Consider the following 22,709-nt stretch of genomic DNA (forward strand, 5'->3'; position numbering starts at 1 on the left):
GACATTCCAGGATGAAATCAGAAACCAGGACAGCTTCTGTAAATCCAGGACTGTCCCTGGAAAATAGGGACACTTGGAGGGTCTGAGATTGAAGGGCTGGTAATAGAGACATTTCAGGTAGAAAATACACACTATGCTTTTAGAGCATATTTGAAGCATCTTTGCCCTCTCAAAGAATACTGGGGCGTGTCGTTTACCCCTCACAGAGTTACAAGGCCCAGCGATCCTTCGCCAACTACAGCATCCAGAATTCTTTGAGAGAAAGAACATGTTTTGAATGTGTTTTAAAGGTAGGTCCGCAGCCTGAGAGAGGAAAGTCAAGCGGTAGCTGGTCCCAGCCAGGCCTGTTCGGAGGGACTGACTGCTTCACGTCTCCCTTTGAAGAAGAGGGGAGAAAGCTTACCAAGTCAAATGCAGCTCAGATGCTTCACAAACTATCTCCATCCCAGCTTTTCTAAATCTCAAAGGGGCAAGTGAAAGCGAAGAGGTGGGGCCCCATACATGACAGGTAGGCTGGATCAGGTCCACCTAACTCAGTGCTCTCAATGTGGCCAACCAGACACCCATGGGAAATCTGCAAGCACAACAGCACCCTCCACAATTATGATTTCCCACAACTGGTATTCAAAAGCATACTCCCTCCATCAGTGGAAGTAGAACATAGCCATTGTGACTTATCCTCCATGAATTGCTCTGAAACCCTTTTAAAGACATCCAAGTTGGCAGACATTGCGGTAGCAAATTACTATATTATTTACTGTATAAATTATTAGGCCAAACTTTTGTGTTGCAGCTTCTGCAGAACTGGGAATTGTGCTTCTTTCATCCTCCACAATTTTAAAAGCATCAGAGAGTTGGCAGCTCTTAAGGATACTTTTGGAGAGATCCAACCCATCACCTTCCTGCTGTTAGAAACCTTTCAACTGTGTTATTTGCTGGTGGTCGTACAAAGCACCAGCCAGGTTATGGAAGGAAGCAGGACACATTAGGGTGACTTAGGGGAACGGAACTGGAGACAGAAAGATCAGAAGGAGGAATTTGTTGAAAAGACTTACAGGAATATTTGTGTGAAGTCAGTTGATTTGGTATTTAATTTGCTGCTGTTACTGTGTGTGGAAAGCCACTACCGACATTAGGAGGGGGGGTTGCGGGCTCATGCCCCACCATCGTTTGCGCGGGGCTGGCTGCGGCCCTGCGCGACCAGGGGGATCCTCGGGCCGCGTCATACCCCGGGCCAGCCAGTTGGGCCTGGGTCATTTAAGGTCTGTGCGGCCCGAGAACGCCCCTTTCCGTCCACGCTCCAGCTGCAGTTTCCCACCCACCCACCCACCCTCTAGGTTTCCCCTCGGACTTTGCTATGGACCTCGGTTGGTCGCCGCAAGGGGCCTGGTAGGAGTTTTTCCACTTGGCTAATAGGCATTGTTTTGGAGCCGTTTGGTTTTTTCGCCTACCTCGTAGCAAAATGTCACAACGCCTTTGGTTTTGGCGGTTAGGCATTGGTAGGGGTATTATTATGTTGATGAGTTGGGGGGGAGGAGCACCATCACCTCCCCCAAATATCTAGGGGTAGTTCTGATAAAGGATTCCGGGGGGCATTGCCTATGGAGGCTAGGGCTGATTCCACCACACTCCTTGGCAGCAAATTCCACTGTCAAACAGCTCTTACTGTCAGGAAGTTCTTCCTAATATTTAGGTGGAATCTTCTTTCTTGTAGTTTGGATCCGTTGCTCCGTGTCCACTTCTCTGGAGCAGCAGAAAACAACCTTTCTCCCTCCGCTATGTGACATCCTTTTATATATTTGAACATGGCTATCATATCACCCCTTAGCCTCCTCTTCTCCAGGCTAAACATGCCGAGCTCCCTTAGCCGTTCCTCATAAGGCATCGTTTCCAGGCCTTTGACCATTTTGGTTGCCCTCCTCTGGACACGTTCCAGTTTGTCAGTGTCCTTCTTGAACTGTGGTGCCCAGAACTGGACACAGTACTCCAGGTGAGGTCTGACCAGAGCAGAATACAGTGGCGCTATTACTTCCCTTGATCTAGATGCTATACTCCTATTGATGCAGCCCAGAATTGCATTGGCTTTTTTAGCTGCCGTTGGCTCATGTCAAGTTTGTGGTCAACCAAGACTCCTAGATCCTTTTCACATGTAGTGCTCTCAAGCCAGGTGTCACCCGCCTTGTATTTGTGCCTCTCATTTTTTTTTGCCCAAGTGCAATACTTTACATTTCTCCCTGTTAAAATTCATCTTGTTTGTTTTGGCCCAGTTCTCTAATCTGTCAAGGTCGTTTTGAAGTGTGATCCTGTCCTCTGGGGTGTTAGCCACCCCTCCCAGTTTGGTGTCATCTGCAAATTTGATCAGGATGCCCTTGAGTCCATCATCCAAGTCGTTGATAAAGATGTTGAATAAGACCGGGCCCAAGACAGAACCCTGTGGCACCCCACTAGTCACTCTTCTCCAGGATGAAGAGGAACCATTGATGAGCACCCTTTGGGTTCGGTCAGTCAGCCAGTTACAAATCCACTGAGTGGTAGCATAGTCAAGATCACATTTTACCAGCTTCTTTACAAGAATATCATGGGGCACCTTGTCAAATGCCTTGCTGAAATCAAGGTAGGCTACATCCACTGCATTCCCTTCATCTACCAGGCTTGTAATTCTGTCAAAAAACGAGATCAGGTTAGTCTGACATGACTTATTTTTCAGAAATCCATGCTGACTATTGGTGATCACAGCATTCCTTTCTAGGTGCTCACAGACTGTTTGCTTAATGATCTGCTCCAGAATCTTCCCTGGTATTGATGTCAGACTGACTGGGCGGTAATTATTTGGGTCCTCTCTTTTCACCTTTTTGAAAATAGGGACAACATTTGTTTCTCGCTGAAACAAAAAAGCGAGGCAGCGCAAGTAATCAAAGACTGGGTTGCGGAGGTGGAACTACAGTTTTCCACCAAAGTACAGAGCTTTCAGAGTGACCGAGGCAGGGAGTTCACTGGGTCTGCTCTGCAGAGTTTCTTCCGCCGGAAGGGAATACGTCACAGGTTGATGGTTGCTGCTTCTCCTCAGGAGAATGGTGTAGCAGAGCGCCGGAACAGAACGCTAGCTGAGGCAGCTGACGCTTTACTGTTTGACTCTGGTTTGCCTCAGAGTTTTTGGGGGGAGGCTTGGAAGGCGGCCAACTTCACATTGAACAGGTCGTTCAATTCAGTGGTAGGTGACAGCCCGTATTTTCTACTGCACCGGAAGAAGCCTAAGGTGCATTTCTTCTGTGTGTTTGGTTGCGAAGCTTGGGTGCTTGTGCCAAAGGCTCAACGAAAGAAAGGTGACCCGAGGTGCCGGAAAATGATCTTTTGTGGGTACGAGCCTGCGACAAAAGGGTGGAGGTTTGCCTATCCAGAAGGTGATCAGTCCAGGATTCTAGTCAGCAGAAGTGCTGAGTTCTGTGAGCAGAATGGTTGGTCAAGGATACATGCGAATCCTGACGTTCTCTCAGAATGTCTGTCCGATTCTGATGAGGAGGGAGAGTTAAAAGCTGAACCTGTTGATGAGGACCAGGTCTCTGACCAGGGTCAAGAACAGGGTTGGGCATCTCCGCAGGTTGTTAAAAGAGAGCCCAAGAGTGAGCCTTCGTCTCCCGTTAGAAAAGTGCAAAAGGCCCGAAGACACAGTAAGTCGGAGGGGGAGTCTTCTGATGTCAGAGACACACTTGCTAGCCCCAGTGGGTCAGAGGGAGCACCTGAGACAGTGCTCAGATGGTCCGCTCGCACCACAAAGGGAGTACCACCTGAGAGGTTTGTGGTCACCAGCGTGTGGGCTGGTTTCGCGCAGTGCGAACCTGAGTTTTGAGGAAGTTCAACAGTTGCCTGAGACAGATGCCAGGAAGGGGCAAGAGGCAATGGGAAAGGAGTTGAACTCAATGAAGTCTATAGGTGTGTGCTTGACCACGAAGCTGCCAGAGGGCAGGCAGGCCGAGAGCTGCGCACAGACAGATAGACAGGTGCAAGGTTTTGCCGAAGAGTTATACTCACAGCTTCCCTCAGGATGCGAGACGAGAGGGGGTGTGAGGAGAATCAGAACTTACAGGGTTAAACAGTTCTGTGTGACGTCTCACATTCTGAGGCGTGGTTATGTTCACATACGGGAATCTTTCTCTGTGTGTGAGTTTTCTTTCGGTTTTGGCTGAGAGACGAGAAGGATGGCTGCTCTCTCGCCGGGCTAATTTATGATGTTTTTCTACGCATTAAAGACTGTTGGAGATAAGCAAGAAGTCTGCTGTCAGTCTGAATTTATTACCCACACACGGCAACAGTTTCTCCCGCTGCTGAACTCTGCTAGGACTATGATAAGAGAGCTAAAGGGAGCTAGGCACAGAAGCGCAGTGGCGCAGCAGAAACGTGCCGGACGCCATCTTATCTGCACAGTTTCCTGCTTGGCAGGGGGTTGGACTCGATGGCCCTTGTGGTCTATTCCAACTCTATGATTCTATGATTCTATTCTATGATTCTACTTGCACTAGTGTGCTTTTGAACTGCTAGGTTGGCAGGAACTGGGACAGAGCAATGGGAGCTCATCCTGTTGCACAGATTTGAACCACCAAACATCTGATCAGCAAGCCCAAGAGGCTCCGTGGTTTAGACCACAGCACCACCTGCACTTCTTTTATAGGAGCATGGCTACCCTACAAATATAAACCAGCTTTAAACTTTTCACAACACCCAACCTAGAAACCCTGGAAACTGTAATTCTAGGGAGAGGGGGCAGGGGTCTGAGCAACCTCACAGAGCAATGGTTTCCACCATTATTTGATGTGTGCTGTGATAATTAAACTCATTTCAAAGAAGTTTAAGGTTCTAGTGAAGATATGGCTACACATTGGTTGAAATGCAAAAGATCTTGATTGCATTCAGTGTTTGAGTTTCCTTCAGAGTCAAGCACAAGTTAATATCAGTAGTGTTTGCTTTATTGAAAAACACATACTGAGGGTTTCAGAAATGCTATAACTTGGATTTGTTTGTTCAATCAATTTCAATCCTCTGGGGCAGAGGTTATTGGCTAATGGGATCACGGGCTATAGAGACCAATCATTAAACTTCACACACAAAGAAGACAGCTAGAGGGGAAGGAATAAGATGGAGTTCAAGGAGAGCCCAGGTTATAATTTTTATTTTTATTTTAAAGATGAATGAACCAGCAATTGTGAATCAGGAATCACTGATATTGTGAAGTGTTAACTTGCACCACAGCAGCCCAAAGGGATCCTACTGGCTATTTACAGTAGATAAGAAGATCAAATGCTTATGCCAGTTAACATGGGAGCAACGGTGGAGTAAATGGACCATAAACTTTGCAGGAAGTTTAATTTAGTCCAATCCTGCACCCAAGGTTTTCCCTCTTGAATGCATGTGTTCTATAGTTGGAGATTTCATATTCCCCACCACGCTGAAATTTCCATCACAGGTTTATCTCTAATTTAGAGAATGAGGTGATGCACTGAGAGCACCCACAACATATGGGCACTGAGTACCTTACGAGGTTTGGGAATCCAGGAAATATCTGAGTCGGGTTGACATGGCAGATTCCTCTGGATTAGGGCTAAAGAGAGAAGTGTTGAGTTTTTATTTTTCTATGCTGGTTAGTGGATGGGAGTATACTATTGCTTTCTGTTACTGTGCTGCCAATGTTGTTGCCACAATCATTGGAGAATGGGAGCTACGAAAGGAGGGAATATGTTAATGTTTATATGTTTTTTTCCCCATTCTAATTTATAATGTCTTTATGTATTCATCAATATCGTAGGGTTGCCAATTGTTGAGCTTTTTAAGTCAGCCTGGTTAGCAGCTATTGATAGGCTGGTCAATAATGTATTTGTCTAATCCTCTATTTAACAACAACAACAACAACAACAACAACAACAACAACAACAACAACAACAACAACTCAAAAGCTAACCATTTTTTTGCGGTGCAAAAACTTAATTCCTTAGAAGCAACTTTTTCTTCTTCTGCCAAGCATGGAAAATAGACAGAAGCACAGAAACATATTATATTTGCAATACAGAAAAGGCTTTTATACAAGTCAAACTTCAAACTGCGTTTTCTTTTATGAAGCTGGTAAAAGGGAAACCATTAATGCAAAAAGTCTCAAAGTGCTGTCTGCTGTCTCTTAGGCAAATACATTTTTGTGAGCTTTGACATTCCTGTCCATCTCCCTATTTGATCAACCATTCCTTAAAGAAAGAGGAGAGTCGTGCCTTTCCTTTTCTTCCCCCTTCCAGCTTCCTTTATTTTATTTTTTTGTAGTCGTAGTTTGCCACTGTTATTAAATTCTAGAATATAATTCAGGATGCTCTTGATGAGGAAACAACTCTTGATGAGGACACATTGTACTCAATGGGGTTGCTTTATTGCTTATTTTAATAGGTTGTTTATATTTTAATATTGGAATGGGAGTGCCCTATGGTGTATTCCAGTTGCGTAATGTGATTATGGTTTCAATGGTTATATAACCATTTTTATACTTCTAAGTTGCTGAAATGTCAATTTTGACATTAGCAGTATTTAAATTAAAATAAATTTGTTTAGTTTCTGGTTTGTGTTTGTAAGTATTGCAATTATCAATAAAAGTTTTTTAAAAAGAAGATGATGATATCTGTCCTCTTTCATCCAGGTCAATGCTTTCATCTCCTTCGTTTTCCCAATGGTCGTCATCTCCGTCTTGAACACCATAATTGCCAACCAGCTCATCATCATGTTCAAGCAAGCCGCACAAGAAAACCAGGTGTGCACTATTGGAGGCCAGCAAACGATGCTCAGTATGTCCATGGAGCCTGGCCGTGTACAAGCCCTGAAGCATGGCGTCCGAGTCTTACGTAAGTTCCTCTTTCTCTTTAAGCCCTCTTCCTAGATTCCTGCATATCTTGACAGACTTTCTTTTGCTGAGGTCTGGCACTTGAGACTTGGAAGTTACCGGCTATTAGCCTTCTCAAAACAAACTTCCAGAATGCCCACCTCACTGATGAAGCATTTTCCAACTCCTGTTTGCTTTAGGCTAGCAAAATGGCTGCCCTCATACTTCATGGACTGTGTGTGGATGGCAAAGTTTGTGGAGATACCTTCAAAGTTCCCCTTAGTATATTGAGGCCTCCCTCTTAATAATAATAATAATAATAATAATTTATTATTTATATCCCGCCCATCTGGCTGAGTTTCCCCAGCCACTCTGGGCGGCTCCCAATTAAGTGTTAAAAACAATACTGCGTTAAATATTAAAAACTTCCCTGAAGAGGGCTGCCTTCAGATGTCTTTTAAAGATAGGATAGCTGCTTATTTCCTTCACATCTGAAGGGAGGGTGTTCCACAGGGTGGGCGCCACTACCGAGAAGGCCCTCTGCCTGGTTCCCTGTAACTTGGCTTCTTGCAGTGAGGGAACCACCAGAAGGCCCTTGGAGCTGGATCTCAGTGTCCGGCCTGAACAATGGGGGTGGAAACGCTCCTTCAGGTATACAGGACCAAGGCCGTTTAGGGCTTTAAAGGTCAGCACCATAATGTTAATGGTGTAATGAGTAGCTCCTTCTTGGCTCAAACTATATCAGCACTCCACACCTGAGTTCACTGTTAGGGGGATTGCTCAAGTCTTTCAACTACCTCTTATTAAATGGGACATCTTGGATTGGAACATGGGCAGTTGGCAAAGGTTTCATAACATTGGTGTTGCTTAGAAGATACACTGAAAACTGTGTTACTGTGTACACTGGAGGATGTCGCCACTGTACACCTTCTCCTTGAAATCACATAGATACATGTTTGTTAAGAAAAGTGATAGCAAAAATTTCCTGTGCTGTGCTAGAATGTATGCTCCTGGGATCCAGGCAAGGCCAAATGAGTCACTCTTGCCTATAGTCTCTGCGATCCATGATGACTAACCTGGAATACTGTGTTCTACCTCCACTGACTACCACTTGCTGGGATGGGAGAGCATAATAATAATAATAATAATAATAATAATAATAATAATAATAATAATAATTTATTATTTATAGCCCGCCCATCTGGCTGAGTCTCCCCAGTCACTCTGGGCGGCTCCCAATCAAATATTAAAAACAGTACAGCATTAAATATTAAAAGCTTCCCTAAACAGGGCTGCCTTCAGCTGTCTTTTAAAGATAGGATAACTGCTTATTTCCTTCACATCTGGTGGGAGGGTGTTCCACAGGGTGAGCGCCACTACCAAGAAGGCCCTCTGTCTGGTTCCCTGTAACCTCGCAATGAGGGAACCGCCAGAAGGCCCTCGGAGCTGGACCTCAGTGTCCAGGCAGAATGATGGGGGTGGAGACGCTCCTTCAGGTATACAGGACCGAGGCCGTTTAGGGCTTTAAAGTCAGCACCAACACTTTGAATTGTGCTTGGAAACTTACTGGGAGCCAATGCAGATCTCTCAGGACCGGTGTTATGTGGTCCCAGCAGCCTCTCCCAGTCACCAGTCTAGCTGCCGCATTCTGGATTAATTGCAGTTTCCAGGTCACCTTCAAAGGTAGCCCCACGTAGAGTGCATTGCAGTAGTCCAAGCGGGAGATAACCAGAGCATGCACCACTCTGGTGAGACAGTCTGCGGGCAGGGAGGGTCTCAGCCTGTGTACCACTTATTGCACTCAGGGTCTGCTTGCAAACTTCCCCTAATCATCTGGCTGGCCTCTGTGAGAACAAGAGGCTGGACTGGATGGGCAACTGGCCTAATCCAGCAGCCTCTTCTCTTGTTCTTATGATTGTCCTACTGCACATTACTATTTGAGCTTCTGCTAAGGTCTCAGTGTGAACTAGTTGTTAATTATCCTCGAATAAATACCAGTGTTAAGATATTAATCATATCTGGGATTTCTTTTAAAGCTGCTAATCTGTGAATGAACAAAAGGATATTTTAACAACGCAGCAGTCCTAGCTAAACGAGTTCCCAATGCAAATACTGAAAGGGGAAAAACAACCACCCTGAATTGATATTTTATTAGATTTTACAATATAATTAAAACACAGGCCTATGTGTCATGTTCAACACAGTCATTATTTGATTACTTAAATAGAATCCACTTCCATTCATACAGTTCCATATACTGTAGCTGCCAATTATATTGTTATTATTGTTAAATCTCATATTTAAACCAGGTTACAACGTAGACAGCGGTAGCAGAAAATTACAGATTTCTTCCTGAAGGCAGCCCTGTTTAGGGAAGTAATGTTTAATGCTGTATTGTATTGTTGTATTGTTTTTACAACAATACAATGCTGTATTGTATTGCTGTATTGTTTTTAATATTCGATTGGGAGCTGCCCAGAGTGGTTGGGGAAACCCAGTCAGATGACTGGGGTATAAATTATTATTATTAGGTTCATACCATAACCCTAAGATCAACTCTTGAGTTTATCAGAAATACAAATACATCATTATATTTAAAAAAAACACAACAGAACAAAGGGAGTAACAACAGCAGCAACAACAAAAACCCAAGTCTCAAAATAGCCCAGTAAGAGCTGAGTATGTTCAACAGCTATGGAAAACAGAGTGACAGCTGGAAAAGAAAATGGAACAGGAGGGAGGAAGAGCAGAATGATTTGCTTGGAGGAAACAGCAGGCTAGGACCTTGAACAGGAGCGGGTCCCTATAGGAGGATGGTTGCAATGCATCCTCTGCAAATGCATATTCCTAAAATGAGCTTTGGGTTTGGTGCTTTTGTTGATTCCAAATAGGCTGGGTTCAAATTTCCAGTTCACTATAACAGAGGGAAATTTAAATGCAAATGTAATGCAATGAAATGCAAATTTGAGAAACACTGCAGTTGATTACCGTATTTTTCGTGTATAAGACACCCCCATGTATAAGACGACCCCTATTTTTTGAGCCCAAAATTAAGAAATAAACATTTGGCAACATTCCGTGTATAAGACGACCCCCAATTTTAAACTTAAAAATATTGGGGGGAAATATAGTCTTATGCACGGAAAAATACAGTATATGAATTTGTAAACTGGGAAATTCCCCTGCATGCAAACACCCCCACACCCATTCTAATTCAACACAGAAAGGCCATTTCCCTCCCCCACATCTACTGATAAATGGTTGGGCAGAATTAATGCTCAGCTACGTTAGTTGTGACTAAGTTCCATGTGCAAGCAATGGGACTAACTCATCTCATTGGGGCCTGGGCTGCCATTCTTTGCCTACTTTCTTATGAGTAAGGCCACCTGAATAAAACAGGAATCACTCCCAAGTAACCATGCAGAGACCCGGATCGTAAATCATTAACATCTCATTTAGCATTTTAGAGCACACCTGAAACAAAATGATCTTAAAATTTCATTCTGTTCTTTCCACACAGAATTGCATGCAGGGAAGAAGTATATTCTTCCTCTTGTCCCCACCCCCTGCGATAGCTCTCTGTTTTACTTCAAGTAAGACTTACGGCTGGCACATTTGAAAGCCTGGAGGGAACATGGATGGCTGGAGAATAGTAAAACTGCCTTCTATTCCTCTGTCGTACACAAAGGAGGCTCAATCAATCTAAACTCTGTAACGTACAGCAAGCTATTAAAGGAGCAAATTACAGCATTCCTTCTCCCTCCAAAAATCAAAGCACACACACAATGCTATGCAGAATGCATTGAGAAAAAGACATATTGTCTGGGTACTATTGGCATAAGACCACCAAGGTGAAATCATATACTAAATGCCGTATTCTCATGCTTCTCTGTGAGTATTCGCTCATGGGCTAGTTAAAGGTAAAGGTAAAGGGACCCCTGACCATTAGGTCCAGTCGTGACCGACTCTGGGGTTGCGGCGCTCATCTCGCTCTATGGGCCGAGGGAGCCGGCGTTTGTCCCAGACAGCTTCCGGGTCATGTGGCCAGCATGACTAAGCCGCTTCTGGCGAACCAGAGTAGCGCACGGAAACACCATTTACCTTCCCACCGGAGCGGTTCCTATTTATCTACTTGCACTTTTGACGTGCTTTCGAACTGCTAGGGCTAGTTACCCAGAGAAAATGGGGGGAAACTTATTTTTTGTAATCAGCACTGAAAATTACATATTTGCACCTTTGGATAAATGTTATTTGGCAACAGGATTTCAGCTGGTTAGTGCAGATCTACAAAATGTAGAGAATGAAAGAAAAAGGGAGGAAAAGTTTAAAATGCAGGAGAAGTGCAATAAGTAAGCTACAAAGTATTTGTGTGAGGAACTATGCTGAGCTCCAGTTTAGCACCAGATACACCGCATAGAGGTGTATATGCTAAGCAAGAACTCTTGTGCTAGAATGGGGACTATGGGGAATAGTGGTTCGTCTGGATGGATAATAATAATAATAATAATAATAATAATAATAATAATAATAATAATAATAAATTATTTATACCCCGCCCTTCCCGGTTCAGAAAACCGGGCTCAGGGCAGCTAGCAACAAATTTAAAACACTTAATTGATACAACAAAAAACAGCATAAAATACAGTATAAAACGTGAATAACAATAAATTCAGAATTCAAAAATCAATTTAGGGGGAAATCCATCCAATAAACATTAGATGATCACCAGGGCTAGCTGGCTAAATTAGGGCCAGTGAGGAGACCAGGGGAGAATTAGCTGTGGGATCCCAGAGCGGGTAGTCTTCACAAAAAGGGAAGGGGGGAAGGAAGGGGAATAAAAGATCAGGCTAAATTCAAATTGAAAGCCAGGCGGAATAGCTCTGTCTTACAGGCCCTGCAGAAGGAAGTTAAAACCTGCAGGGCCCTGGTCTCATGGGACAGAGCGTTCCACCAGGTCGGAGCCATCACTGAGAAGGCCCTGGCCCTGGTGGAGGATAATCTGACTTCCTTAGGGCCCGGGACCTCTAAACTATGATTATTTATGGATGTGAAATAACTTGTGGTCAGGGAACACAGGACTCAACTCTGTGTTGAGTACAGGGTTAAGAAGCCATCAATTTCCATTCTGATCCATGTTCTTGGCAGCCCTGCTTCTATTCTGCTGCAGTTCAGCTTCCACCAAAAACCATGTTGTTACTCTTCCTCTTCGCTGTGGTGAAATTGTGTGTGATTTATTAATTATGTCACAAAAGGGCTGGAAGCAATATACTTGGTTTTCAGACACTTGATCGTCTTGGGTGCCCTTCCTCTGCACACATTCCAGCTTGTCAATATCGTTTTTAAATTGTGGTGCCCAGAACTGGACGCAGTACTCCAAGTATGTTCGAGCCAAGGTAGAATAGAGCAGGACTATGACCTTCCCTTGATGAGGACACTATGCTTCTGTTGATGCAGCCTAGAATAGTATTAGTTTTCTTTGCTGTTGCATCACACTGTTGACTCATATTAAGCTTGTGATCTACTAAAAGCCCTAAATCCTTTTCATATGTGCTACTGGCAAGCCAGGTGTCCCCCATCTTATATATGTACAGCTAGTTCTTTCTGCCTAATTGTAGAACCCTCCTGAAATTCATTTTGCTAGCTTTAGCTGGTTCTCTAATCTGTTAAGGTCATCTTGAATCCCGATTCTGTCTTCTGAGGTATTAGCTACCCCTCCCAGTTTGGTGTCATCTGCAGCGTTGAGCATACCCTCTGTTCCTTCATCCAAATCATTTATAAAGATGTTGAACCACACTGGGCCCAGGACAGAACTCTGCGGCACCCCACTTGTCTTTGAAGTCTGCTTCAGGTGGCCCCAAATGTCATTACAAGTTGGATAATGAATCCAAATTACTTTGTGTTCATTTCCTACCTTCTAGGATTAGCCCCCTGTTGAGTTCAGCATGCAGTTAAGACAATCAGCAAAACATATTTGAAACAGTTTTTTTAAAACATCAAAATTAAGCCCTGAAATCAAATTGCAAATGAAATTTTAAAAGGAGTGTAGAACAAAGATAACTTGCGTATGTACACATAGAATATCTTAGGCAGCTGAGCTCTTATCAGGCTCTGCCTTGGCATTCATTTTTTTAAAGAAACTGTTTCTGCACAACAATGAGAAATAGAAACTACTTGTCTGTCTAAATGAAAACCTGAGGTTCTGGCAGTTCTGCTGGAGGGAGCCAGTACACATAAATCATTTTGCTGGGCCTGGAACTAACTTGTAACCCAGGACTCTCATTTATTGACCTATGTTCTAGAGCCCCTAAACCTTATCAAGTGCACTGGCTCCACTTGTCCCTGGGATTATAACATCCCTGATCATTATAATTCTCACCCTTCTGCTGCCAGCAGGTTGCTGCACTCCAATGGCTATTCCTGCCTTGGTATGGGAAATGTCAGCAAAAACCAATGAATAATATTGAGAGGGTATGTGTGCTGGTCCCGAGGGTTAACCGTGCGGCGAGGTCCGAGTCCAGTCCGAGGTCGAGGGTGCGGTATGGAGGCTGTCCGTCAAAGCTGAAGCTGGGTCCAAGGCAGGGAGTCAGGTGAGGTCAGGAACTCTGGCAGAAGAGCAGGACAGGGTGCAGGCAGGAACAGGTTACCAACAATGTTGCTCCCGCAACCTGGGACTGGGGCTGGGTGGCTTTTATCTGCCCCAAGGCATAGGGCAACCCCAGTCCACAGGTGACTCGCCTCTCCTGGCCTGGAGGTGAGCACTCCTCCTGCGGGAACTTAGTTCCCTCCGCCTCTCTGCCCTGAGCCTCTGCAGTTCAGGAGAGGCTGGAGGGTTACCGGATCCAGAGGCAACCTCAGATTCCCCTGACGGGGCTGAGAGTGGAGCACCTGCAGGCAATGCGTTCTCCATCACCTCAGGAGCCAGAGCAGACTCAGCTGGTGCCTGCACCTGAGGATCCATTACAGGTGAGGACCCTTCAGGCTCAAGCCCCAGCCCCGGCTCAGCTGCTTCTGGAGGCGGGAATCCTGTGCAGGCTTGGATTCCTCAGGTTCAGCCTCCGAGTCTGAATCCCAGGTCATCACAGTATGTCACATCTACACACAACCTTTCTCTAACTACCACTCCTAGCAACAGGACTCAGGAACTCACAGCTCTCCAAATGTTGGGCTACAATTCCTATCATCCTGGAACACTGATCCTCATGCCATGGCTCATCTTTAAAAGCTTGGCGGGTGGGGCATGGAAACTTGTTGGGACGTCTTTGTTGCTTCCATCCACTTCCAAGCTTCTTGCCCTACTCTTGAACTCCTGAACCATGACCCTTGAGCTTTGTGTCTGCTCCTGAGTCTGTGTCTGAATAAACATCTATTTCTTACTTACAAGTAAGAGCCAGGACAGAGCCCATTGGAGGCTTTCACATTAATGCCACAATTTCTTCCTAGGAAATGGATAATACTCTTGCAGATGTTGGGGAAATATTGGGGTCCAATACCCTGTAGATTCAGGCTGCATGGCCAATAAGATCCAGAAGCCAATTACCGGTCAAGCAGGACATTTATTTCGGTTTGCAAATAGTTGAAGAGTGACATACAAAACAGGGAAAAGCACAAACATTTATACACTTACAAGCAAAGAGGCAGAACTTCCTTCTACCAGCTTCTACTGGTTTAATCACAAGGCATAGCAACGTTTTTATCGTCCCCTCCTTCCTTTATCCTCAACTGTTATAGCAATAGCTCCTGCATACGTTTTGTTCTGTCCTTATCTCTTGGTTTTCTTGCAAACACAAGCTTCACATTCCAACATTCAGCCTTTCTCACAAACATTTCAACTTTCATTTTATATTATATCTATAATTTCTGAAGCACAGAAACATTCCTCATGATCCTGCAGCCCAGCAGGATTCTGTTCTTAAGATGGGGTGTGATGCCATGTGAGAACCTCATTGACCAGTATGTTTCCGAGCACAATTCAAAGTGTCGGTACTGACCTTTAAAGCCCTAAACAGCCTCGGTCCAGTATACCTGAAGGGGCATCTCCACCCCCATCGTTCTGCCTGGACACTGAGGTCCAGTGCCGAGGGCCTTCTGGCGGTTCCCTCCCTGCGAGAAGCCAAGTTACAAGGAACCAAGCAGAGGGCCTTCTCGGTAGTGGCACCTGCCCTGTGGAATGCCCTCCCACCAGATGTCAAAGAGAAAAACAACTACCAGACTTTTTGAAGACATCTGAAGACAGCCCTGTTTAGGGAAGCTTTTAATATTTGACGGACTATTGTATTTTAATATTTTGTTGGAAGCCACCCAGAGTGGCTGGGAAAACCCAGCCAGATGGGCAGGGTATAAATTATTATTATTATTATTATTATTATTATTATTATTATTATTATTATTATAGCTGTGGGGACAGCTGAATCAGCCCTAACTCTTGAGCAAAAAAAGCTGTAGCTCTGGAGAGATTTAAAACTTTTATTGGTCAATAAACAGGTCTGTACTTTTTTCCCTTTCCTTCCCCAGGCTAATTCCCCAGACTAATTAGGCAGATCCAATTCCAAACAATTTATTGGCTTGTGCCAGTTTGTGAATTGAGCTCATTTGGCAATTCATTAAACAGGTTGCTCTGCCTGGGATCGTAGCCTTTCAGCTCATTTGCCAATACCACCCAAGTGGGAAAACTTCAAAGAACTCACCTGGGGTGCCATTGGTTTTCTAAGAGCTACTCGACTTTTCCTGCCTTGGAGGCAAAAAACTTGTTCTTGTGTGAGCCCCAGAAAATTATGCCTATAGATGGCTGTAGTTCTTATGTATCCTTATGCATGCAGCGCCATCAATGTGTGTCAGGGTTTGCAGAGTTCTGCAAACAAACAGAGATAGGTCTATGCCTGCAAGGAGCTTACAGTCCAAGTTTTAGCAGTGGGAGAAAGGGAAGAGAGCCAAAGGTAGGGATGGATGAATGGGAACAAATGCAGTCACATGCTCAGTAGCAGTTGGTGTGATTAAAGGCCTAAGTCAAAGCTGCCCCACAGCCCTGTTTACATCCAGACAAGCAAGAGGCCTTATCCAAGCTCAAGCACACACACTAGCCTTGAAGAAGGCCATTGAAGGGTGTTGCCTGGGGAGAGGTTCAAAGGATCAGGGAGGGAGGCCTGAGGTTCCCCACCCTAGGAGGGGTCAATAGCATTTGGCCTTAGCAGCTAAAATTGTTGGGAAAACGCCCTGGGAAGGCTGCAAACCTCCCAAGTCTCCAGAGTGTGGCCCTCTCTGGCTGTAAATCTTCTTCAGTCCAGAGTAGCCGGTAATAAGCGACCCTTCTCTCCTGAAAAGAGGACACCAGTCTTCTGGTATATCATAGCAGAAGACTCAATCGTAGTTCTAAAACTACTTTATTTTCAGTCTTATATGCACAGACTCCAGCAGTACGTCTGTGCTCTCTGAACACCAGTACAGAACAGCAACACACCCAGAAGTGAAACCAACTTCCAGTAGTACTCAGAAGGAAGAGATAATACAGACCTCCTTTCTCACGCTCTTTCAGACACTCACATGATGTATACAAATCATAGTACCACTCGCTGGAGCAGCTCGGATAGACAAAAATGAGCTTCCACATGTGATGATGATGATGGATGATGAAGATAATTAGATTATCTCATTAGATAATCCTGCATTGCCAGGGGTTGGACCAGATGGCCCTCAGGGTCCCGTCCGACTCTGTGATTCTATAATTCTATAATTGTGCCCCACCCATTTGACTGGGTTGATCCAGCCACTCTGGGCACCTTCCAACAAATATAAAACATCAAACTTTAAAAACTTCCCGATAGAGGGCTGCCTGCAGATGTCTTCTGAAAGTTGTATAGTTATTTATCTCCTAGACATCCAATGGGAGGGCATTCCACAGGGTGGGCACCACTACCGAGAAGGCCCCCTGACTGTAAGAAGCTGGAGGCAGATGATGAAAGGGGACAGTTGTTGCCATGACCTGTGTGGATGCTTCTGTGTGCTGGGCCCGGGGGTAACCTGTGAAATGTGGTCCAGGACCGGTCCAGAATCTGGAGGTTCTGCTAGGAGTCAGTCCGACAGGGCGAAGGCAGGACACAAGGCAGGAAACCAGGCAAGGACAGGGGCAGGATCCAGCACACAGCAATGTTGCTCCCGCAACCTGGGGTGGGGTCCGATAGCCTTTTATCTTTGTTGGGGTAGCAGCCGGTCCTGATCTGCTGGCGACTCACCTCCCTGTTTTGCCCGAAGTCGAGCACTCCTCCTGCAAGTACTCAGGTCTCTCCTTCTCTCAGACCTTAGTCTCTGCAGCTCGGAAGACGTCAGTGGGTTACTAGACCCAGGGGCCGCCTCAGCCTCCCCTGACCCAACTGGTAGTGGAGCAGCTGTAAGTGATGGCCCAGCTGAAGGCAACGAGGTAATCCCCACATCTGGAGCCAGGGCAGGCTCAGGCCCCTGACTCGGCCCAGCTGGTGTTTGTTGCAGAGGAACCTGTGCAGACTGGGATGCTTCAGGATCAGGCCCAGACTTGGTTCAGGTGATGCCTGAGGCAAAGGATCCAGTGCAGACTGAGTCTCCTCTGGTTCCGAGTCCAAGCCCAAGTTCCAGGCCATCACATTCTGAAATCAAGGCACTCCTGCAGCAGGATGTTTTCTCTTCATTTTTGCCTCCAGAAAGCGGCATTTGGTGGTAAACCGCTTCTAAACATGGATGATCCATTTACCTTTTGTATCTAAGAACCATTGATATGGATCTGGTTCTCCAAAAATCTGCTCAAGTTCCTCAGGAAGAAACAAACAAACTCATGGCACTGACACAGCAAAGTTTTCATTCTCTGAACTGCCTGTACCTGGATGTGAGGTACCAACAGGTGGCAATTGATGGTTCACTGAATGTATGCCCATCCTTTCACACTCCCACTGCATCATGGATTGTGTAGTCTTTAGGGCCATGTGCATTTTTTTGCATGCAAAAATTAATATGGTATTAGCAGCTAAGGGCAGAAATATCAAGGATTCATGGGGGGGAAATAAAAAGCCTTGAAAATGTAGAGATGCCAATCATATGCCATGCTTGTTAATGTAAGAACAGATAGTAAGTTGATTCCTTGAAATGTCAAGCAGAATTTCTAATGTCTGTCAGAACTTTTGGATCAGGATTTAGAAATTATGGAAATTTAATATTTGTCCTGATCCAGACTTGTCATGGAAGTCTACAGGAAGGAACTGGGATGAATTGGCAGAAATCTGAAAGCTTGTTTGTGGCCTCTGATATTCTCTGCAATTAGACTCTATATCTACCTATTGGTATATAAAATTAGTTGCCATGACTCAGAAAATAAATAACCAATTAGTAACCTATTTATGGTAATGTTGTAATATTCAATGCAATCACACTGCTATTAAAAATTGAGATATGCAATTAGATGTATCTGAGATAAACTTGGAGGTGCAAAGAGGGAGAGAGATTTGGTCTCCTTGGATACAGTTCTGCGGACAGTTCCATGCAAGTCTCATTTCTATCCTCAATATAAAGGCTCCAAGTAGGTCTTTGTCTACTTGGCCCCTAGCCTTGATCTGTGGCAGCAGGGATGCAAAGCCCAGAGAGCCTCATTATTCTATTTTAGGCTAAGCAATTATTAGAATAATAATTATTATTATTTATTATTTATACCCCGCCCATCTGGCTGGGCTTCCCCAGCCACTCTGGGCGGCTTCCAACAAAATATTAAAATACCTTAATGCATCAAACATTAAAAGCTTCCCTAAACAGGGCTATCTTCTAAAAGTTTGGTAGTTGTTGTTCTCTTTGATATCTGGTGGGAGGGCATTCCACAGGGCGGGTGCCACTACCGAGAAGTCCATAGAACGATGGGGGTGGAGACGCTCCTTCAGATATACTGGACCGAGGCCGTTTAGGGCTTTAAAAGTCAGCACCAAAGCTTTGAATTGTGCTTGGAAACGTACTGGGAGCCAATGTAGGTCTTTCAAGACCAGTGTTATGTGGTCTCGGCAGCCGCTCCCAGTCACTAGTCTAGCTGCCGCATTCTGGATTAGTTGTAGTTTCCGGGTCATCTTCAAAGGTAGCCCCACATAGAGCGCATTGCAGTAGTCCAAGTGGGAGATAACCAGAGCATGCACCACTCTGGCGAGACAGTCCGCGGGCAGGTAGGGTCTCAGCCTGTGTACCAGATGGAGCTGGTAAACAGCTGCCCTGGACACAGAATTAACCTGCGCCTCCATGGACAGCTGTGAGTCCAAAATGACTCCCAGGCTGCGCACCTGGTCCTTCAGGGGTACAGTTACCCCATTCAGGACCAGGGAGTCCTCCACACCTTCCCTGTCCCCCCAAAACAGTACTTCTGTCTTGTCAGGATTCAACCTCAATCTGTTAGCCGCCATCCATCCTCCAACCACCCCCAGACACTCACACAGCACCTTCACCGCCTTCACTGGTTCTGATTTGAAAGAGAGGTAGAGCTGGGTATCATCCGCATACTGATGGACACCCAGCCCAAACCGCCTGGTGATCTCTCCCAGCGGCTGCATGTAGATGTTGAAAAGCATGTACCTGTAATGTTGGTCAGACCTGAAACACAGAAGGCAGGATGCCTCCTTACCTTGAGACTAACCAGTTCTCTATCTAGCTCAGTATTGTCTACACTAACCAGCAGCAGCTCTCCAGGATTTCAGACAAGGGACATTCCCAGATGTTGGGAACTGAGTCTGGGACCTTCTGCATGCAAAGCTGATGATTCACATATGGAGAAACTAGTGTTAGCAACCTTGGGTTAGTCACTACCTCTCAGCCTAACCTATTGTCAGGTACACTGGCAGGCATGGGAGTTTTCCCCTCCCTCCAGTAGCTTCTGATAAGAAGTAGTGAGCCTAAACACTCCCTCCCTCCTGGTTGCCTAGCTACTATCTCAAAGCTGTCCAGCTCTTCCCCCAACTGTGCAGCCTCTGAATCTGCTGGTCTCACTGCTTCTGGGAACATGGAAAGCAAGGGGGGATCCTCCCCCTCTGTTAGAGGCTGCTCTGTCTGTGATCTCAGTCCTCCATCTTCAGAGTCAGACCAGCCTCTGGCATCCGATTCAGACCAGCCCCTGACACCTATCATACAGGGTCATTATCTAATAGGTTGCTTTGGGGCTGAGTAGGGATTTTTAATTTGCCTGCTATTGGCTCTTTGTACAGTTTGTTTCACCTGCTCTGCATTGTGGTTTCTGCGGAGTGGTGCACTTGACTCTAGGGAAGAATGATGCAGGAATCTCCCCTACTTACTTTTATGGTGCGACTTGGAGAAGGGTTAGGCAGAATGCCATCTCAAATGCTGCAGGTGTTGTCTGATAGGTTATAGCTAGCTCCTGCACTAATATTTAGTATCTATCTCTGTGTTCTATTAAGTCAATTTAGTGACCCATAGTTTCACCCAGTCCTATCTGTCTTGCTGTTTCAGCTCTAAGCTGCAAAATACTATCTGCCGTTTTCAGCACCATGGAGAGCGCTCATATACCAACATGTCTATACCATTCCATCATTACAGAACAGCTTTCAAACAGCTTATCGCCTCCAGATGAGAAGGTTGTTCTCAAGCCCTAACAAATTAAAAGATCAGATTCCGAAGTGGATTTTTCTGCTTATTGGAAATAGGCTCAGTCTTCAGCCATGTCATGCAGCAGGTTTCCAAAGGATGGTCCAATTTTCTTTCTCGACAAGACAGATGGGGTTGTGGTTTGTTTGTTTGTTTGTTTGTTTGTTTGTTTGTTTGTTTGTTTTCTGGCTTGGGTTGAACTCCTGCTGAACAGGTGGTCCTCAGGCATGAAGTGCTGTCAGAGGGAGAGGTAACAGTGATGCCCCCCCCCAAAAAGGAAGTGATGCATTCTAAGCTGAATGATGGACTTGAATCATAGTATCAGAGAATCAGAGTTGGAAGGGACCCACAAGGGTCATCTAGTCCAACCCCCTGAAGTGCAGGAATCCTACCCACAGCTGCCCTTGGGTGGGCTCAAACCACCAAATTTCTGGTCAGCAGACAGAAGCACTGACCCATTGTGCTACAGCACACAGACAAAATTAAGTTCTTCACATAGTACATTATTAAGCTACAGAATTTGCTCCCACCAGAGGCACTGATGGCCACCAACTTAGATGGCCATCTAAGTTGCATGGCTACAAAGGAACCATCAGGGTCCACTCTGATCCACATCATTTTTTACTGTGGTCCCAAGCCCACCACTGGATCGAGTTTGACCCTTTGCAGGTGAGTGGCCCCAACAAATTACCCTCAAGGAAATGCAAATTCCCCACCCTTCCTCTACTGAATCATTATTTCCCCTTCCATCTGCATTCCTTTCTTTGCAGAGAAGTCCCCCTTCATGCATAAGAGCCCTCCAGTGTGGAAAGCTGAAAATCATTCCTAACTTTTTCCTGCAGAACTTGTGTTGTTGCAATGATTGCAAACAGTTAGGTGAGCCAGTTTTTGCCCCTGGTTGTGGGATACTGATTTAACATAGCACGGGGTGCAAATCATCAACTTGCCTTGCAATGCAACGAAAGTGCAGACCGCACCGACTACAGAGACTAATTGGTATTTTTGTCCATTGCAGGAGCTGTTGTGATTGCCTTTGTTGTCTGCTGGCTTCCGTATCATGTACGGCGACTTATGTATTGCTATGTGCCAGAAAATCAGTGGTCAGAGTGAGTAACCTAATTCTGTGCATTAACTGCAGTATGTTTCAATGCAAATCACAGTGGCCAACAGCCTTGCTTCCTTTACCCCTACCCAATCAGGTGACTCCTGGCCTCTTAGAAGAGGACAACTACTCTCAGGGGAAAGCTGCCATCCTGCTGGAAGTATTGGCTGGGTAATGGCTCAAGCCTCCTGTCAGAGGCTCAGGAGCAGAAGAGCAGGGGAGAGAGCAAATAGAGAGCGGAGGAGAGGAATCAGAGGGGAGCGTAGGGGAATATGACAGTGGCCCGAGAGATTCCATGAGCTTCTCCAGCGAATCAGAAGATTCCCAGGAGGGGGCGCCTATGGTAAGGGCGAGGCGAGTCCCAGGGGGGACGATCCATAAACAAGGAACCAGAGGGGAGTCCCAAAGGAGTAGCGGAGGATTAGGACCAGTTCCCCCACCAGAGCACAGTGGGGGGGAAGAGTCACATGAGTCAGGACCAGCTTCTCCTCCATCGGGGAGTGGGGAAACGGAGGGAAGGCCAGGTCCAGCTAGCCTCCCCGAAAGAGGGAGCAGTGACACAAGTGTAACGGTCAGAAGGAAAGTGGGAGGCTGCGCGCGCACGCCAAGTTCAAATGTGGAGGAGCGCGGGACAGCAGAAAACCCGGATTGGGAGCCAGGTCCTAAAGCCCGAAGGAGGGGGGGAGAAGAGTCGGCGGACTCAGCGTCAGAAGAATCTAGGAGGGTTGAGGCTCCGACTAGCAGGAGGACCCAGAGAAAGAAGGAACAGAGGAAGAGGTGGAGTAAGGCTAGAATCTTAAGCTGGTGTCAGGGGGGAGGAGATTCAGATGGGACTTCTACGGTCTGAGGCATAGACGTAGCGTTGCGCGCTGCGCGTCTGGAAATGAAACTGAACTTCAATAAAGACTTTTTAACTTGAGGAAGAAGCAGCGTTGGTGTTGTGTGAGCTGGGACCTTGGGCAGCGCTGACACCTCCTTTACCCCTTTCCCTCATCTTTCAAGGGAAGAAGTTCTGGTGATCCAGGTCCCTCTGATTGCATCTCCAGCCAATGACCCTTCATAGAACTAGGAGGTTTCATAGCCCCTAAATCCATAAGGTCAATAACTTCCTAAAGGAAGTCCAAGTTGCTAGACCCTGAACATGACACTGGAAGCTTGACCAAGAGGTGTGAA

General features: G+C 45.7%; 1 protein-coding gene across 1 annotated transcript in view; it reads left to right on the plus strand.

Moving 5' to 3' along the window:
* The window catches only part of NTSR1 (neurotensin receptor 1), a 130,598-nt gene that overhangs the window by 104,247 nt on the left and 3,642 nt on the right, over nucleotides 1–22,709 (plus strand). The window contains exons 2-3 of the mRNA XM_053394459.1: nucleotides 6,668–6,869; nucleotides 21,450–21,540. Coding sequence (XP_053250434.1) covers nucleotides 6,668–6,869; nucleotides 21,450–21,540 — 293 coding nt within the window. The remainder of the gene's footprint in view (nucleotides 1–6,667; nucleotides 6,870–21,449; nucleotides 21,541–22,709) is intronic.

Source organism: Podarcis raffonei, chromosome 6 (genome assembly GCF_027172205.1).
Source record: "Podarcis raffonei isolate rPodRaf1 chromosome 6, rPodRaf1.pri, whole genome shotgun sequence".
Classification (NCBI taxonomy): domain Eukaryota; kingdom Metazoa; phylum Chordata; class Lepidosauria; order Squamata; family Lacertidae; genus Podarcis; species Podarcis raffonei.